The sequence below is a fragment of the Canis lupus genome, chromosome 26 (assembly GCF_003254725.2).
Source record: "Canis lupus dingo isolate Sandy chromosome 26, ASM325472v2, whole genome shotgun sequence".
In the NCBI taxonomy this organism is placed as follows: domain Eukaryota; kingdom Metazoa; phylum Chordata; class Mammalia; order Carnivora; family Canidae; genus Canis; species Canis lupus.
In genome coordinates, this window is record NC_064268.1 from 17,194,138 (window position 1) to 17,211,797 (window position 17,660).

The window sequence follows — 17,660 nt, forward strand, 5'->3', positions numbered from 1 at the left end:
CATGAAGGAGGCGAAGTGAGTCATGTGTATGCCCAAGGGAAGACGATAATTCACTGCAGAAGGAGCAGTAAGTGCAAAGGTCCTGTGGTGTCAGTGTGCCTCATAGGTTTGAGGAAAAACAGCATGACTGGAATGGAATGATCAAAGGGAGAGACTGCAAGGAGATAAGGTTTAAGTGATAAAGGGCTGGGGAGCAAATAGTGTAGGATCTTGAAGATGATTAAGACTGACTTTCGCTCTGAATGAAATGGGGAGCCTTGGAGAGTTTCAAGCAGAGGAGTGACATGGTCTGACTTTCATTTTAATGAGATCATACTGGCTGTGGGCCCGTTGGGGGGGGGGGGTGGCGGTGGGGAGAGGTTAGATTAAAAGCAGAGAGTGGTGGTGGAGGTGAGAGGGGAAGCAGGAGCTCAGTTAGGAAGCTACTGCAATAGTCCCAACAGGAGGGCATCTGGGTGCTCAGTCCGTTAGGCATCTGCCTTCGGCTCAGGTCATGTTCTCGGAGTCTTGGGAAGGAGCCCCACATTGGGCTCCCGGCTCAGCGGGGAGTCTGCATCTCCCTCTCCCCCCACCCCTTCCTGCTCATGCTCTCTCTCAAATAATTAAATAAAATCTTTTTAAAAAAATAGTCCTACCAGGAGATCTGGCAGCTTGGATCAGGATGGTGGTGGTGAGGGTAGAGAGAAGTAGTATGATTTAACTTTTTTATTACGGAAAATTTCAAACATAAACAAAAGTGGAGTAACAAAAGGAACCTCTGTGTACCATCACACAGCTTCAACAACTATCCAACTGAGTAAGGAGAGTAAGGAAAGGGTTAAGGTATAGGCAGGGAGAGATAGGGGGCCCCTGAATAGGCTCTGAAACTATTCCTGGCAGGCAAAATCTCTAAGACAGAGTGAACAAGAGATAAGGGAATAGATCAGACCACCTGGCCCCGGATGTTAGGGACTGTTTTTCTTTGGAGGCTACATTGTAATCACAGAAAATGACCAGACCTTAAAGAAGGAAGTCATTAAGGGTTTTGTCATGGTCCTTGCTCAGACCAAGAGGGTACAAGAATCTCAAGAGGGCATAAGCTTCCTAGCCAAGTTTGCAATAAAAGACTGGCCTTAAAAACCTTCAGTGGCAACCCATTCGAAACCCCTCTCAATCTAGAGAGCTTTTTCTTTCCTTTCTGTCCTCACCCTAATAAACTTTTACTGCACCTCCCCCTTCTGTGCCCGCGAGGTCCATTCTTCGACTCTGTGAGACAAGATCCCTGCAATCCTGCAACAGAACTGCAGACAATCTTTCAATTCGCATCCACATCTCCTCTCCTGTGTAATTTAAACCTGAATCCTAGATTTCACACCATTTCCCTGTGTCTACTTTGAATATAAACAGGTCCTGCTAATGGATAGAAGGTGATGTGAGACAAAGACTGGATTCAGGGACAACACAGAGGCTTTGACCTTGACATCTGGAAATATGGAATTGTCCTTACCTGAGACAGGAAAGACTGGGAAGGGCGCAGTGTAGAAACCTCTAAGCCTCGTATTCTCATCCGTAAAAGGGGAGGCAGCATTAATCCTACTCCTCCACCTAACTTCTGGGGCAGCTGTGAGGATAGGAATCAAATGACATCATGTCAATAGACACGCTTGGTGTCAACGCCTTGTTGATGCACGGAATCATTAATTTACTGAGGCATAGAAAAAAAGAATTTTATTGAGCTGCGAAAACAGATCTTAGTCAAGGCTTTTGGATACCCAACCTACTCACATTCACTCAGTGAGTAGCTCTTCATTCCATTTAGGTTGATGAAAGGTTATGGAAGAATTTGATTAAAAAGAAAACAACAACAACCAGGGCAGCCCGGGTGGCTCAGCGGTTTAGCGCCTGCCTTCGGCCCAGGGTGTGATCCTGGAGATCCGGGACCGAGTCCCGAGTCGGGCTCCCTGCATGGAGCCTGCTTCTCCCTCTGCCTGTGTGTGTGTATCTCTCTCTCTCATGAATAAATAAAATCTTAAAAAAAAAAAAACAAAAACAGGCAGGTTGGGGTGCCTGGGTGGCTCAGTCCGTTAGGTGTCTGCCTTCAGCTCAGGTTGTGATCCCAGGGTCCCGGGATCAAGCCCCATGTCCAAGGCAGGGAAGCTGCTTCTCCCTCTCCTTTTACTTCTCTCCCTATTCCTCCTCCTCTCTCTCTCTCTCTTTTCTCTTGCTCACGCTATCTCTCAAATAAATCTTTTTTAAAAAGGGGGTTAGGTCTAACAGCACCAGGCAGTATTTTGCCCTGGGGCTGTGTGAGCACTTTTGATTCTCTCTTGCTATGCATAGCTTCATTCTCTGTGTGGGGGGGCTTTTCACTCATATGCAGACTTAAGCTTTGGCTGCTCTGCTCTGACTGCATTTCTGCTCAGACATTCACTCTCATTTAACTATACCAGGAACTGCTGTACTTGATCCCACCGCCCAGGGCTCACAATCTGAGAGGCTAAGTAAAACCAGGAGATGGATTCTATGCTAGGTCAGCTGATCACTCTTGGTCCATTTAGGTTTGGACACATGAATGAAGCTATTGGGTAGGAGGACCCCGGCGAACGTGGGCAATTTCAAAGAATGAGACATAGCAGGGAGTATCCCAAACCGTGTGGTCTCCAAAATGGCATTGGACTGAGACCCTCACAAAGACAATAGGGAAGAATTCAAAGTCATTCTTTGGTTGGTTCATTTATTCAGCTAGCATGTGCAGAACACATGCACCAGGCAAGCAGCATTCTAGACTATGGGGACACAGGAATAAGGTACTTGTCAAGTCTCATTAGACCAGGTAGACTGATGACCCAACAAAGGAACACAATGAGGGTCCCAAGTGCTTTCACAGAAGTCCGAATCGGGTGTAGGAGCAGGAAGTGATGCAGTTGGCTATATGGGGCTTCTAGCAATGGTTCTCAAACTTGAGCATGCACTAGAATTACTTGGAAGGCTTGTTAAGATTGCTGATCAGTGAATCAGATTGCTGATTCACTCAGGTGAATCTGGGATAGTTGCTGAGAATTTTCATTTCTAAGATGTCCCCAGGTGATATGCTGATTCTGCTGGTCTGGGGTTTATGCTTGGAGAATGATGACTTAGAGCTTTGAGTTTTGAAAGATAGAAGCACAAGAGAAAGGGATGGTTGAGTCGGTCACTGTGTCACGATCAGGCATTTAGTACTCTGGAGCTGCATGAGTATGGGCACCTCTGGTGTGTTTTGTGAAGAGGAGAGATTGAGAAGCAAGCAAGGGCAAAATTGTCAAGGACCTTGAATGCCCAGCAAAAGAACTGGAACTTTATTCTATAGGTAATAGGAGCCATTGGAGGACATCATGCAGGGAAGGATAGATTCATATTTATGCTTCCAAAAATCACAGTCGTCTGGGTAGAAAGGGGTAGGTGAGAGAACAGCGCCATAGAAGTCTACATCATGTAAAAAGTCTGATCATGGGTAGTCCTGGGGACCTGTGGCTTCTCCTAATGAGTGTGATTGTGTCACAGTCTTTGATCTGTAGGTCTGAGAGGCTGCGGTGATTCCGCAGTCTCCGATTCTGGAACTTTAGTATCTGATCCTCCACGTAAGGTCCTCCGGCTTCCTCAATCTTCTCTTTCAAGTCACGGATGGAGTCCTCAGGGTAGATGGCATAAGGTTTGCTCTGGCCACTAGAGTCCTTCACGAAGACCTGGATCTCAGAAGGGAAGGTCTCTAATACCCGGATGTTCACTTTAGAGAAGATCCCATAATGTGCAAGTGTCTGCTGGCTGCTGAGCAGTTGCCGTTCCCCTCCTGGCTCCTGGAAAGAGAGACGCTGCTGCCCGTAGAAGCCAAACGTCCTCTTGATCTCTGCTTTCATCTTCCAGATGGGACTGTGAGGGTCCACTGAGAATGTCTGGGGCTCCTCTCCTGCCTTTTTCACCAGCACCTGGACATTTCTTGCTGGCTAGTAGGGAAGGAGAAGCAGATAAGGATGTCAGGCACTGGGATGTATGGTCAAGGATATTCATTGTAAGATCCAAAGTCTGGAGCAGTCTAAAATTCTTTCAGTGGGGCAATGGTCATAAAAGAGAAGGTATTTTCCTACTTTCCTCCATTGGATCAAAATATAGCTATTAATCCAGGGTGGCCTGATGTTCCCACTGGTCTAGGGCAGTCCAGGTGTGTGTCCCTTGTTCTGGCATAAGCAGCATCACAACATTTCATACTCAAAAATATCCTGGTTTGGACTTTCTGTTATATGGTCGTACCCTTTTAGGTCTATAGGTGTGGATACAGAATTGTCTTTCTGATAATTGAGGAACCAAATCACCTAATAGTTTAAGTAAATAAAAGTAAAAAGGCAAAAAAAAAAAAAAAGTAAGATTACAGTTAGAATGTGCTAGTGTGCAGGTGGCGTATCTATCCATGGGAAGAGACGCAAGACATTGATCAGTGGATGTTGGGGAGAGGCTTGAGATGGGAGGGAAACTTATTTACTCACTTGCTTACTTCATTGATTTATTGTAAAAGATTTTATTTATTTATTTGAGAGAGAGTGTGAGATATCACAGAGGTAGAGGAAGAGGGAGAAGCAGCCTTGCTGCTGAGCAGGGAGCCTGATGTGGGGCTCCATTCCAGGACCCTGGGATCATGACCAGAGCCGAAGGCAGACATTTAACTGATTGAGCCACCCAGGCATCCCAGAAACTGACTTTGTGTGTTCTTTTTGAAGGTTTGATATTTTCTTTGCTAAAAATGTGTGCTACTTTTTTCACAAAACAATAATATTTAAAAGATTATGGTGAGGGTTCTTAGCAAGAGTTGGAAGACTGTTCATGAATCTTGCCTCACAGTGGGGCGGAGTGGGGAAAGAGGTGGGATTGGGGGGAGTGGAGCTCCCAGTCTGTTGGACATGACAGCCAATGGGCCTGGGCTGGGTGGTGGGTCCTTCTCATCCACCATGTGGGAGCTGCTACAGATTTGCCTTTGATTTGCCTTGAAGCCAGCTTCAGAATTTCCCTGCAGGCTATGAAATGTGGGACTGGCAACGATTTGAGCTGATAGCAATGTCCTGGTCTCTGAACCCTGGATTCCTATGTGGTGTTCAGACCCAGGACTGCTGTGACAGTGTGGGAAAAGCCATGCACAAGGTAGCTGCGGGACTGGCATTGCTGTCTGCAGTGGAATCCTATGCTCCTTCCCGATTGCTTCTGGATACATCATTAAATCTCTCTCTCTCTCTCTTTTAAGGTTTTATTGTTTATTCATGAGAGACACACAAAGAGAGGCAGAGACACAGGCAGAGGGAGAAGCAAGCTCCCTGCAGGGAGCGGTTGCTTAACTCAATCCCAGGACCTTGGGATGATGATGCTCTAGGCCGAAGGCAGATGAGCGCTCAACCACTGAGCCACCCAGGCATTCCTCTCTCTTTTTTTTAAATAAAGATTTTATTTATTCATTTGAGAGAGAGAAAGAGAGAGAGAGAGGGGGAGAAAGAGAGAGATAGAGAATGCACACAACCAGGGGAGAAGGGCAGAGGGAGAAGCAGATCCCCACTGAGCAGGATCCTGAGATCATGACCAGAGCCAAAGGCAGAAGATGCCCAAACCAGGTGCCCCAAATCTCTCTCTCTTTTTAAATAAGTTTATTTATTTCATAGTAATCTTTACACCCAACATTGAGCTTGAACACAACACTGAGAGAAAGAGTCACATGCTCTTTGATTGAGCCAGCTTGGCACCCCTTAAATCTCTTTTTTTTGACAGCAAGAAGTTGAGCTTTCAACAACCCATAATAGGGAATATGTTACCCCACAGGGGTATGTATGTATGTGATAAATTCTTTTGGTTATCTCTCAAATGGCTACAGAGTAGGGCAGAAACCAGCTGCCCATTTCACAGATGAAAGAACTGAGGCCCAGGGACTTGGAGCAGAAGGGGAAAACTTGCACAGCTGGTTGGCTGGGACATCTCCATGGGCGGAGGGGGGGGGGGTGACCTGTCCTGAGGTCTTAGAGGCACTATGGTAGAAGTTGAGGGGATTCATGGGGGGAGGGGCTGAAGGGAGGTCATCACTGAGTCATGACTGAGGGGTGGGGGTGATGGTACCTGTACGTGCCAGCCCTGGCTGGGGTCTTCGGTCCTGCAGCAGGCCTGTCTTAGGCAGCGAGCAGCCTCTTTGGCCACCAGATCCCATCTCTTTTCACTTCCCAGGTTGTTGGTAGGATCGGCTGGGTCCAAGATAACTGGTCTGGGAGGAAGAAAAGGAGTGGATCTCCATCACACTTAGGACTCTGGCCTCTGTAACTCAAGTCTGTGGGACTTCCTGCAGCTAAAGCTCTTGGTTCATGATTAGAAGTGTAAGCTAAGTTGGCCCAATCAGAGTGAATCTCATGGATTCTGCTTAGAATGCTAGGGCAGGGGTGCCTGAGTGACTCAGTGGTGGAGCGTCTTTGGCTCAGGTCCTGATCCCAGGTCCTAGGATCGAGTCCCATATTGTGGGCTCCCTATAGGGAGCCTGCTTCTCCCTCTGCCTGTATCTCTGCCTCTCTCACAGTCTCTCATGAATAAATAAAATCTTAAAAAGAAGAAAAAAGAATTCTAGGGCAAAGGTGCTTTCCCTCCTTTGGAGTGCAAAGGAGGAGTCCAGATGACAAGACTGGAACTGATGTCGTTATGTTAGCCTGAATTCAAAGGCAAAACCCAGGGGAGGGACAGGCTGATTGATTTCACAGAATGGGACCCTGATGAAATAGTGACCATTTGTATCACACTATACCTGAAGCTTCATTTATCCTTGGACTTCTCAGTTACAAAAGCCAATAAATTATCCTTAATTTAAAAACTGTATGAGTTGGGTTTTTCCATTCCTGGCAGCCGAAATTAATGCAACCAACACACTCACCTGCATTCTTTCAACTGTTGTTTGATATGGATTCTGACAGTCTCATTTTGGAAATCATAGTACTTGGTCCAATATATGCAGATGTCTTCATAATCTAGGAGGAGTTCCATCACAGCTCTAAACCCTTCATCCAGGTTGAAGTTGTCGCTTTTGTCTGTACCTATTTCCCAGGCGTAGATAGTCAATAGCTCAAATGCATATTTGGGGGGCAATGCTGCGTTTCGATATTTAGGTTTCAAGCACTTCAAGGTTGGGGAGAGAGGGAGAGAAGGAAGGAAGGAGGGAGGGAGGGAGAGAGAGAGAATGAATATGAGATGCTATCCTGGGAATTGAGAATTTACATGTCTCTCTATTTCCAGGTCCCAGTAATACTTTGTCAATTTCAGGAACATCTGGCTGGCTCAGGTGATAGAACATGGGACTCTTGATCTCAGGGTTTGAGTTCAAGCCCCACGTTAGGTGTAGAGCTTGCATAAAAACAAACAAAAATAGTAAAGAAAAGAACTACTTTGTCAACTCTACTTTACATTTGGATTATATACCACATCCATGAAATTTGAAATGGGCCCAGCAGCCTGGTCTCTAGATAGATTATGTCCTGGTTTCTAGATGGATTACATCCTGCAGCCATCAAAATTTCAATGAAAGAGAAAATTGGAGCCTCTCATGGACCTTCTGGGCCTCATCAACCTATGTGGGTTTTCTTTTATTTTCAAAGATTTATTTACTTGAGAGAGAGAGCAAGGGAGAGAGCACACAAGCAGGGAGAGGGGGGCAGTGGGAGAAGCAGACCCCCCACCTAGCAGGGAGCCCCACAAGGGACTGGGTCCCAGGATCATGACCCGAGCCAAAGGCAGACATTTAATCGTTTGAGCCACCTGGGGGCCCCCATCTTTTTCTCTTTAAAAAAATGTTAGTATGTGCACGCCCTCCCTCTTGCCCCTGCACCCAGCCCTGTACCTGCAGATACCAGTGCTTCACCATCCGTAGGAGGTTCTTCAGCTTAACAGGGCAACTTTTCACAAAGTGCCTCTGCAACTCTGTGAAGCTTGGCGAGAACTCCCCTGGGGGGCCACCACTGGTTATTAAATCTTCATAGATTTCTGGTGATGGTTTAAAGTCGGAGGAAAAATGTCCTGGGAGAGAAAAGGACCTGGTTCAAGAAAATCCATCCTTTGAGGAGAGGAATATGGGGAAAAAAACTGCTAGGTATAGAGTGTTCATAAATTATCTCACACAGTCCTTTCTACCGCATTCTTTTCCCCACTTTACCATAAAACAAGTGGAAGCTTACAGGGTTTGGGAACGCCCTCAGAAGTCACAGAGATTTTAAATAATTCACAGTGGTCAAAGACTTACCATGTGTCGACACTGGGCTAAGCTCATGGAATCCTTAGAACAGCTCCATGAAGTAGGTAAAATTAAGAGGAACCACAGGGAGTGCCAGTGTTTGTGGATCAAACACGGTCAAATATTGTCAATTTCCTATGGTTCAGCCTAATATTATCCCACTTAACAGGTTGGTACATTGAATCTTGGAGGCGTTAGATCTTGTCCAAGATCACAGTTAGTAAATCAAGCCAAAATTTAAAAATATTAAGGGTCCTGTTTTTTAAATGATTGCCATCTAACTCCAAAGACCTCGACGTGCTCACTTGTCCTGGTGTTTCCCAGAGGGTCAGAGAAGAGACTCCTCCTTGGGTTGGGTGGGAATCCAGATGTCCCCTCTCTCCCCAACATGGGATATGGTAGCACATGCATTTATGGAAGGACTGAACTCCCAGGTACAGCTCTAGTTGCAGCCCCCTAGAAAAAAAGCAAACTCTGCTTTCTCCCCCCTGGTTTCTACTTTTCTAAACCTCCCCAAGGCCAGATCAGTGAAGGGTCCCTGACTAGCTTCCCTGGCCTCAAACCATCATTGTCTTTACCCAGAGCATCATAAGCTGGGAGCACATCCACTCCAATGACTTCACTGGTCTTTCTGGCTTGGACCTGGAAGGACAGGGAGCGGGGGACCCTGGTTGTCTCTTTCTGAGGGACGATGGTGATGCTGTAGGCCAGGTTCTTGCTATGCTGAATCAGCCTTTTCTTGATGAAGCTGATGATTGATCTGCGGTGTGCTGCTTGGTCTTGGAAGCTAGAGAAGCAGCTCAGGAATAAAACCAAGTCCACATCAGAGCTGTAGTTCAACGTTGTCCCCTTCCCAGAAGAGCCACCCTGTGGAGGACATTGATGTTGAAGCTCCACCTCCCTCAGGGCCTGGAGCTTTGAGGTCGGGGTGAAGCCAGCAGCAACCATGTTAGGCTGTTTATACGGGTGCCAAAAGGAGCCTTTGGTCTCCTCCTCCCTACTGGTGGGGACTTTGCTGACCACATCTTTTAGTTGAGTTAGAAAAATTAAGTACATAATAAACTATTCAAAGGATATAAATGAAATGTAAAGTACCACGGGCACCTCAGGCACCAATAGTTACCAGCTTCTTATAGATCATCCCAGAGATGCTTGATGCCTAAACACATGGTATCCAATATGGTAGCCAAGAGCCACATGTGGCTATTTCCATTTAAGTGGAATGAAATTTAAAAATTCAGTTTTGGGCAGCCCAGGTGGCTCAGCAGTTTAGCGCCACCTTGAACCCAGGGCCTGATTTTGGAGACCTGGGATTGAGTCCCACATCAGGCTCCCTGCATGGAGCCTGCTTCTCCCTCTGCCTGTGTCTCTGCCTCTCTCTCTCTCTCTCTGTGTGTGTCTCTCATGAATAAATAAATACTTAAAAAAACCCTTTATATAAAAAATAAAAAAATAAAAATTCAGTTTTTCAGCCATACTAGACTCACTTCAACTGCTCAACAGCCACCCACAGAGAGTGATGGGAAGAGCATGTATAGAACATTTCCATCACTAGGAAAGTTCTACCGGGCAGCTCTGGCAAGCATATTTTTACATATAAATTTTGTACATACATTTAGTGTGTATGCACAAATATATTTTTCAGACTTCATGTGTGCGCATGTGTGTTTATGCAGGGATGCTGGAAACCCTAGTGCATCGGCAGCAGGCATGTTCAGAGAATGAGGCCCAGGTGTAGCCTTGAAAGGTGCATCATAAATCTTTCCTCTTGAAAAAAAAAAAATAAATCTTTCCTCTTGGATAAGAAATAAGCAGGAAAAGGAATCTGAATGTTATGGACAAGCATCCAAATCCATCCCTCCCTGGATGATGGGGTTCCCCCACCAGAGTGGGACAGAGGATGGAAAGTCCTACCTGCCCTTAATTCATTTGCAAGCCATTGTCCTCTTGCCAGGTCCTTTCTGCCACTTAGTGCTGATGCACTTGGCAGAGAATGAACCAGAAAACCACATGTGCCTAGTATTTGGTCAAAAGAAATCTCAAGAAAAGCAGAGATTGAAGTGTAGAAAGGCAACCACTGGGGGTGTCTGGGTGGCTCAGTCGGTTGGGCATCTGCCTTCAGCTCAGGACATGACCCCGGGGTCCTGGGATTGAGTTCCACATCGGGCTCTCTGCTCACTGGGGACCCTGCTTCTCCCCCTTTTTCTCCCCCTGCTTGTGCTCTCAATCTCTTTCTCTCAAATAAATACATAAAATCTTTAAAAGAAAAAAACAAAGGCAACCAATGTCCTGGGGAGTGTTTTTTTAAAGACTCCCACCCACATTTCAGTGGTTATTGCTATGCCTGCCATAGCACCTTGAACCTCTAAATCCCGGCAGTTCTGAGGGGTGGTCTCTGCTCCTTGTCTAAACAACCTGAAATGAACATGTCCTCTGAGGAAGGAGACCTGGAGGGCTCCTTCAGTAGGCAAAGAAGGGGGGTGGCCCTTCTCTGTCCCACATACAATAAGTTGATTTTATTTGGAAATAATTATAGATTTGCAGAAAGATAGTTTAGAGAGGTCGGCTGTGCTCTTCACCCAGTTTCCTCCCAATGGTCATGTCTTATGTAAATATAGCCAGCAAATCAACACCGATACACTGCATGTAGTGCTAAGACATTTCATCACATGTGTAGATTCCTGTAATCGTCACTGAAATCAAGATACAGGACAATTCCACTCTACTTCCTCCTTTAACTCCTTTAGAACCACACCCACTTCCCTCCCTGGACCATCCCCAAACCCTAGAAACCACTAATCTCTTTTCTATTTCCATAATCCTGTCATCCTGAGAATGATACAGATGCAATCACAGTCTATGTGAGTTTTTTTTTTTTTTAAGATTTTATTTATTTATTCATGAGAAACACACACACACAGAGGCAGAGACACAGGCAGAGGGAGAAGCAGGCTTCATGCGGGGAGCCCGACGCGGGACTCGATCCTGGGACTCTAGGATCACGTCCTGGGTCGAAGGCTGGCACTAAAATGCTGAGCCACCAAGGGATCCCCATGTATGTGACTTTTTGAAGCTGGCTTGTCTCTTTTCATTTAGCACAGCCCCTCCCCCCCTTTTTAAGTGGAGCCCAACATAAGGCTTGAACTCACAACCCTGAGATCAGGACCTGAGCTGAGATCAAAAGGCAGTTAACTAAACTGACTGGGCCACCCAGGCGCCCCTAGTACAGTGCTTTCGACATCCATGCTGTTCCACATATTACTAGTTTGCTCTACTGTAATCACCTTTCTTATAGGTTGTCCCTCGAGTTTTGACTTCAGTCCCCAATTTGTCTGCTTACTGTTTACTTTTCAGAGTTCTCAGATTCTTGCTTTTTGGTGTCTGTCCAGAGTTTCAGCTGCAATTTGTGTGTGAGAGAGTTTGTACTCCTTACTTCATCTTGGCTGGCACCAGAAATTACTAGCATTAGTTTTTGAAAATCATGAGGGATTTTTGACTTCAGATTCCTATGTAACCTTAATTTGGCACCAGCTTCCTTCACCCAATGAAACAGAATAGCAGAAAAAAAAGGAAGAATATGGATGTTAGTGGGTGGCAGTGATCAGGCCCAGCAAGAGACGTCTTTGAAAAAGTTACTTCTGGTCCTAGAAGACTCTCCAGGCCACTCATAGTAGGAAATCCAATGAAGTCAGTACATCAAACTCAAGAAAATTATAGCACCCTCACCATAATAGAGATGAGACCTGAAATAGTAGATGCAATTAAGAAAATCTAGTGCTCAACCAGTTCCAGAAAGACAAAGAACTGTTGAATTATGTAACCTCTTCCTTCCACTTCATATAGAAACAGAAACATTTGTTACAAATATGTGTCCTTTTGCTATTGCTGGTTTACCAATGTTTATAGGGTGTTTAACTCCATAAATATTTGGCTCTAGGCATTTTTTAAAAATTTAAATTCAATCCGCCAGCACATAGTATAACATCCAGTGCTGGCTCCAGGCATTTTTGATAATAGTTGGACATAGTTATTGTAGGAGTATTTAAACTTCTAGAAATAAAGATCATTGAAAGAACAAGAGGAAAAGGAAAGTGATTTTTTTCCCTTCTCCAAATAGTCACCACTTGACATACACCCATAAAGGTGAGAATGGGAACTTCAAGACATGAGTATTTGAAGTAACATAAATGGCAGGTCTCCAATGGAAACACAGCATCTTCAAATCCATAGAAGAGCTTTATTTGGAACATATGTTAAAACACTTGAACACTTTCAAACTCGTCCTTTAGAGACTATGCATCCCATTTCTGAGTCTGATGGGGACTTCCTTATATGGTTTTAGGTCCTGAAAGCAAAGATACTCATGGAGCTCTATAGTAGCATACATTTCAATTACTCCAGGAAGTTCAGATATGTGGAAAAGCCAGAGCCCAGAAGCACAGAGTTTGTATCTTTTAAAGCAACTACAATAGTTTGTATTTCTTGAAATTCCATTTGGAAGCTCATGCTTTGCTGATGACACCTGAATCTTTTATTTAAAGATTCTTTGGGGTGCCAGGGTGGCTCAATCAGTTGGGTGACCTACTGTTGATTTTGGTTCAGAGCATGATCTCGGGGTCATGGGATCGAGCCCTGTGTTGAGCTCTGCGCTCAAAAAGGAATTTGCTTGGTATTCTCTTGCAATTCTTTTTTTTTCTTTTGCAATTCTTTAAAGCTGCATATCCTTTCTTTGGCAGCCACAATGTTACAGGATTTGTGTCCCCTCAGGCCAGGGGTTCTTGGTCACACCATTTTGAAGAATGAAGAGGTAGACCAGACAAAGAATGGTGGGCAGCAAAGCAAAGTTTATTGAACAATAGTGCAAAGCTCATGGAGAGGGAGGGGACCCAAGAGGTTGCCATTTTGGCATTCAAATCTACAGATTTTTATAAGCTCTTTTGCAGAACAATCTTGAGCATCCTGAGTGTGGGCCCTTTGTGGATTGGCCACTCAGGTGTGCCACTCAGGGCTTTGATCACGCACCTGTATACCTATTGGGTTATTGTTCATGTGCTGATTGTCTTTTGGACATTTGGACACCAACTGTCTCAACTTGTGATAACGACCAATGGTTTATGGTTGTTTTGTTTCAGGATGTTTTGTAAAAGTCACTCCTGCAGAGACTGCTAGACGGGATGCTACTGTGGTGCTAAGATGTAAAACAGGATGCTAGTGTGGTTTTGTATTAGCTGTCCTGGTTCCCTGTTTTCTTGTGGGGTACCCTGGCGCTGACTACCTAAATGTCCAATTAGTTCCTAACAATACCACCCCCCTCCATTAGGCTTTATTTACTTAATAATTAGATGTATGAAAATTAAGGGAAGCCTCACAAAACAGAGTCTGAGGCCAGAGGGCGAGGCCCTCAGGAAGAGTAGTGGAACTGAATGCCAAATATAGGAACCATCAATTACAGACTCCCCAACAGAACTATAAATAGGAAAGAAACATCAATTATAGGCTCCAGGGTGCCTGGGTGGCTCAGTGGTTGAGCATCTGCCTTTGGCTCAGGTCATGATCCAGGGGTCCCAGGATGGAATCCCACATTGGGCTCCCCATGTGGAGCCCGTTTCTCCCTCTGCCTATGTCTCTGCTTCTCTCTCTGTGTCTCTCATGAATAAATAAAATCTTAAAAAAAAAAAATACAGGCCCTAACATGAAAAGATGTACATTGCATTTTCTATAAGAAATTGACTACCCCAGCAATTCAGCCAATGAGAAAGTCTCATCACTCTGAATAGGCTTCCCTTCAAAATAACCTCTCCAACTTCCTCTTCCTTCTTCCTAAATTCCTCTTTTGTGTATTGGACTTCCCTATGGTCTTGCCATAGCTGGCCTGTGCTGAGTTACCATTCTTTGTTATTCCTATTAAACTCATTTTGCTGGTAAAATAACTGGCTGTTTTTTTTTTTTTTTTTTTTAGGTTAACAGATATCTTTCATCTAGCAAAAATTGGCAAAACCTAGACCGATGATGATCAAGACACCTGATTTAGGGTGATATGTTAAAAGTTGAGTTACAATGTAGTACTTTCCAGGAAAAATCCCCGCAGAGACTGCTAGACAGGATGGTGCTAAGGTGTAAAACAGGTCGCTAGTGTGGTTTTGCCTTAGCTGTCCTAGTTCTAAGGCTATAAGTGAGTGTTGAATTACATGGGCAGCCCCTAAAAATCCATTAACCCATGAAGTACTCATAATTGCTAGGTACATTCTAATACAACTAAATATAGTGCCATTTTAGAAGAAAAATATAGATTATGACTATGAGAGTGCAGGTTTTCTTTTTTCTTTTCTTTTCTCTTTCTTTCTTTCTTTCTTTCTTTCTTTCTTTCTTTCTTTCTTTCTTTCTTTCTTTTTTTCTTCTTTAAAGATTTTACTTACTTATTCATAAGAGACACAGAGAAAAAGGCAGAGACACAGGCAGAGGGAGAAGCAGGCTCCATGCAGGGAGCCCAGTGCAGAACTCGATCCTGGGACTGAAGGATCACACCCTGAGATGAAGGCAAATGCCCAATTGCTGGGCCACCCAAGTGTCCCAGTTTTCTTTTTTCTTTTAAAAAATATTTTAATTACCTGACAGAGAGGGAGCACAAGCAGGGGGAGCAGGAGAGGGAGAAACAGGCTTCCCACTGAGCGTGGAGTCTGATGCCAGACTTGATCCCAGGACCCTGGGATCATGACCTGAGCCCAAGGCGGACGCCTAACTGACTGAGCCACTCAGGTGCCCAGGTTTTCTTTTTTTAAAGATTTTTTTAGAGTGAGAGCAAGAGGCATGAGAAAGAGCACAAGTGGAGTGAGGGGCAGAGAGGTAGAGAGATGGAGGACTTGGAGCTGAGCCTGGAGCCCCAGTAGGGCTCTATCTCTTCACCTCCCGACCCTGAGATCATGACCTGAGTGGAAACAAAGCGTCCCATGCTTAACCAAATAAGATACGCAGGTGCCCTTACCGGTTTTCTTAAAAAAAGGAACAAAAGCATACATTTTGGAGAAGCTTGTTATAAATATTCCATCTGCCACCCTGGCAATCAGCTGGATCCCAAATTATCATCATCCTGATCATCCTCCTCCTTCGGATTGGTAGGATAATTTACAATTTAAAAGCACCTTCCCGGGCAGCCTGGGTGGCCCAGCGGTTTAGCACCGCCTGCGGCCCGGGACTGATCCTGGAGACCAGGGATGGGTCCCGAGTCGGGCTCCCTGGGCTCCCTGCGTGGAGGCTGCTTCTCCCTCTGCCTGTGTCTCTGCCTCTCTCTCTCTCTCTCTCTCTGTGTTTCTCATGAATAAATAAGTAAAATCTTAAAAAAAATAATAATCATAGATTTTTTTTTTTTAAAGATTAACTTGGGATCCCTGGGTGGCGCAGCGGTTTGGCGCCTGCCTTTGGCCCAGGGCGCGATCCTGGAGACCCGGGATCGAGTCCCGCGTCGGGCTCCCGGTGCATGGAGCCTGCTTCTCCCTCTGCCTGTGTCTCTGCCTCTCTCTCTCTGTGTGACTATCATAAATAAATAAAAATTAAAAAAAAAAAATAAAAGCAGAAAAGTAACCCAGGCAGACCCAGGCATAAAAGAGACCCCCTCTGCCTGGGTCTCTGCCTCTCTCTCTCTGTGGGTGACTATCATAAATTAAAATAAAATAAAATAAAAAAGATTAACTTGCATAAATAAATAAAAAAATGTTTGAGAAAAAAATAAAAGCACCTTCCCACAATTTATCTCATTTATTCCTTAAAACGAGTCTTGGTAAGATACGGATGCAGTGAAATGCGGGGACACCTGCACCCCGATGTTTATGGCAGCAACGTCCACCATAGCCAAACTGTGGAAGGAGCCTCGGGGTCCATCGAGAGATGAATGGATAAAGAAGATGTGGTCCACGGCTACAATGGAATATTCCTCAGCCATGAGCGACGACAAATACCCACCATTTGCTTCCACGTGGATGGACCTGGAGGGTATTATGCTGAGTGAAATAAGTCCATCGGAAAAGGACAAACTCGATATGGTCTTATTCATTTGGGGAATATAAAAACTGGTGAAAGGGAATAAAGGGAATGGAGAAAAGGAGGGAAAATATCAGTGAGGGTGACAAAATAGGAGACACACCAAACTCTGGGAACTGAACAAGGGGTAGTGGAAGGGGAGGTGGGCGGTTGGGGCGACCGGGTGATGGGCACTGATGGGGGCACTTGGCGGGATGAGCACTGGGTGCTATGCTATATGCTGGCAAATCGAACTCCAATAAAAAAAATAAAAATAAACCAAAAAACCCCGAGTCTGGGTGATGGAGGGGGATCCAGAGATGCAATGACCTCTCCTCCGGGGTCACAAGGTCTCTAGGCCACAGGGCCGGGATGCACCCCCACCCCACCCCACCCCACCCCACCCCACCCCGTCCCTGCTCACCTTCACCACCTTCAGCACCCTCACTTCCTGGTCTAGAACCAGCTCATCACGGAAGCACTGGTCCCGGAAGAAACGCTCGATTCTCTGCCAGGCATCCTTCACTTCCTCCTTCCAGTCCCCCTCGGGCTGGAGGCTCCGCTCCACGAAGGCAAGCAGCCGCTCTGCGGGGGTTTCATACAACTTCTGCACGAGCGCCATCTCCCCCTGCCCGCGGCCCCTCGGCGTAAATTCTCTCGGCTTCTGTCCCTGCCTTTTAAGGGGGCTACACTAGCCTTTCTCCGGGGGCCGGGGCGCACTTTCTAGGTCTCCTCATGCTGCCTTTGGTCCTCAAATCTGCTTTTTTCAGGGAGTCGTTGCGGCTGCCGTCATTTGGAAACCGAAACTGTAATTTCCTTTCCGGGTTTAGACTCGGGGGTAGTTTGGGGGGTGCAGCTCAGCGTGGAGCCAAGCGCCCTCTGGAGGTCACCCGCGGAATCTCCGGGCGATCGTTTCCCGGCGTCCCGGAGCCGGCCTCCCCGCCTCCACGCCCATCTCCTGCAGCCTGGAGAGGAGACCTCGCCCCCCACCCCCACCCCCACCCCACCCCACCCCCACCCCCACCCCCGCCGCGGGAGCAGGATTGTGTCTACCCGGGGGGTCAGGAGGTGCTGATGCCTGGGTGGGGGGTGCGGGGCTTGGGCTGAGCCTGAGGAGGTCCTGGGGCCAGGCCCAGGATGAACTGAGCTCTTTCTTCTTTTCTTTTTTAAAATTTATTTATTCATGAGACACCACAGAGAGAGGCAGAGACTAGGCAGAGGGAGAAGCAGGCTCCTCGCATTGGGAGCGCCATGTGGAATTCGATTCTGGAACCCTGGGATCACACCCTGACCCAAAGGCAGACGCTTAACCACTGAGCCACCCAGGTGTCCCTTGAGGTCTATTATTGCATCTTTGAGAAAATAAGAAAATAGAACAGTTCATTTGCCCCTTCAGAAA

The 17,660-nt window shown here is 46.0% G+C and overlaps 1 protein-coding gene across 1 annotated transcript; it reads right to left on the reverse strand.

The window, feature by feature from the left end:
* Positions 1–2,696: 2,696 nt before the first annotated feature.
* Positions 2,697–17,106, reverse strand: LOC112676689 (2'-5'-oligoadenylate synthase-like protein 2). Its single transcript, XM_049102117.1, has 6 exons — positions 16,686–17,106; positions 8,827–9,115; positions 7,859–8,034; positions 6,899–7,140; positions 6,103–6,244; positions 2,697–3,959 (listed from the first exon to the last, which is right to left on the reverse strand). Exons 1-6 carry the CDS (start codon positions 16,881–16,883, stop codon positions 3,447–3,449), a joined length of 1,560 nt encoding a protein of 519 aa, XP_048958074.1. The 5' UTR covers positions 16,884–17,106; the 3' UTR covers positions 2,697–3,446.
* Positions 17,107–17,660: the final 554 nt, after the last annotated feature.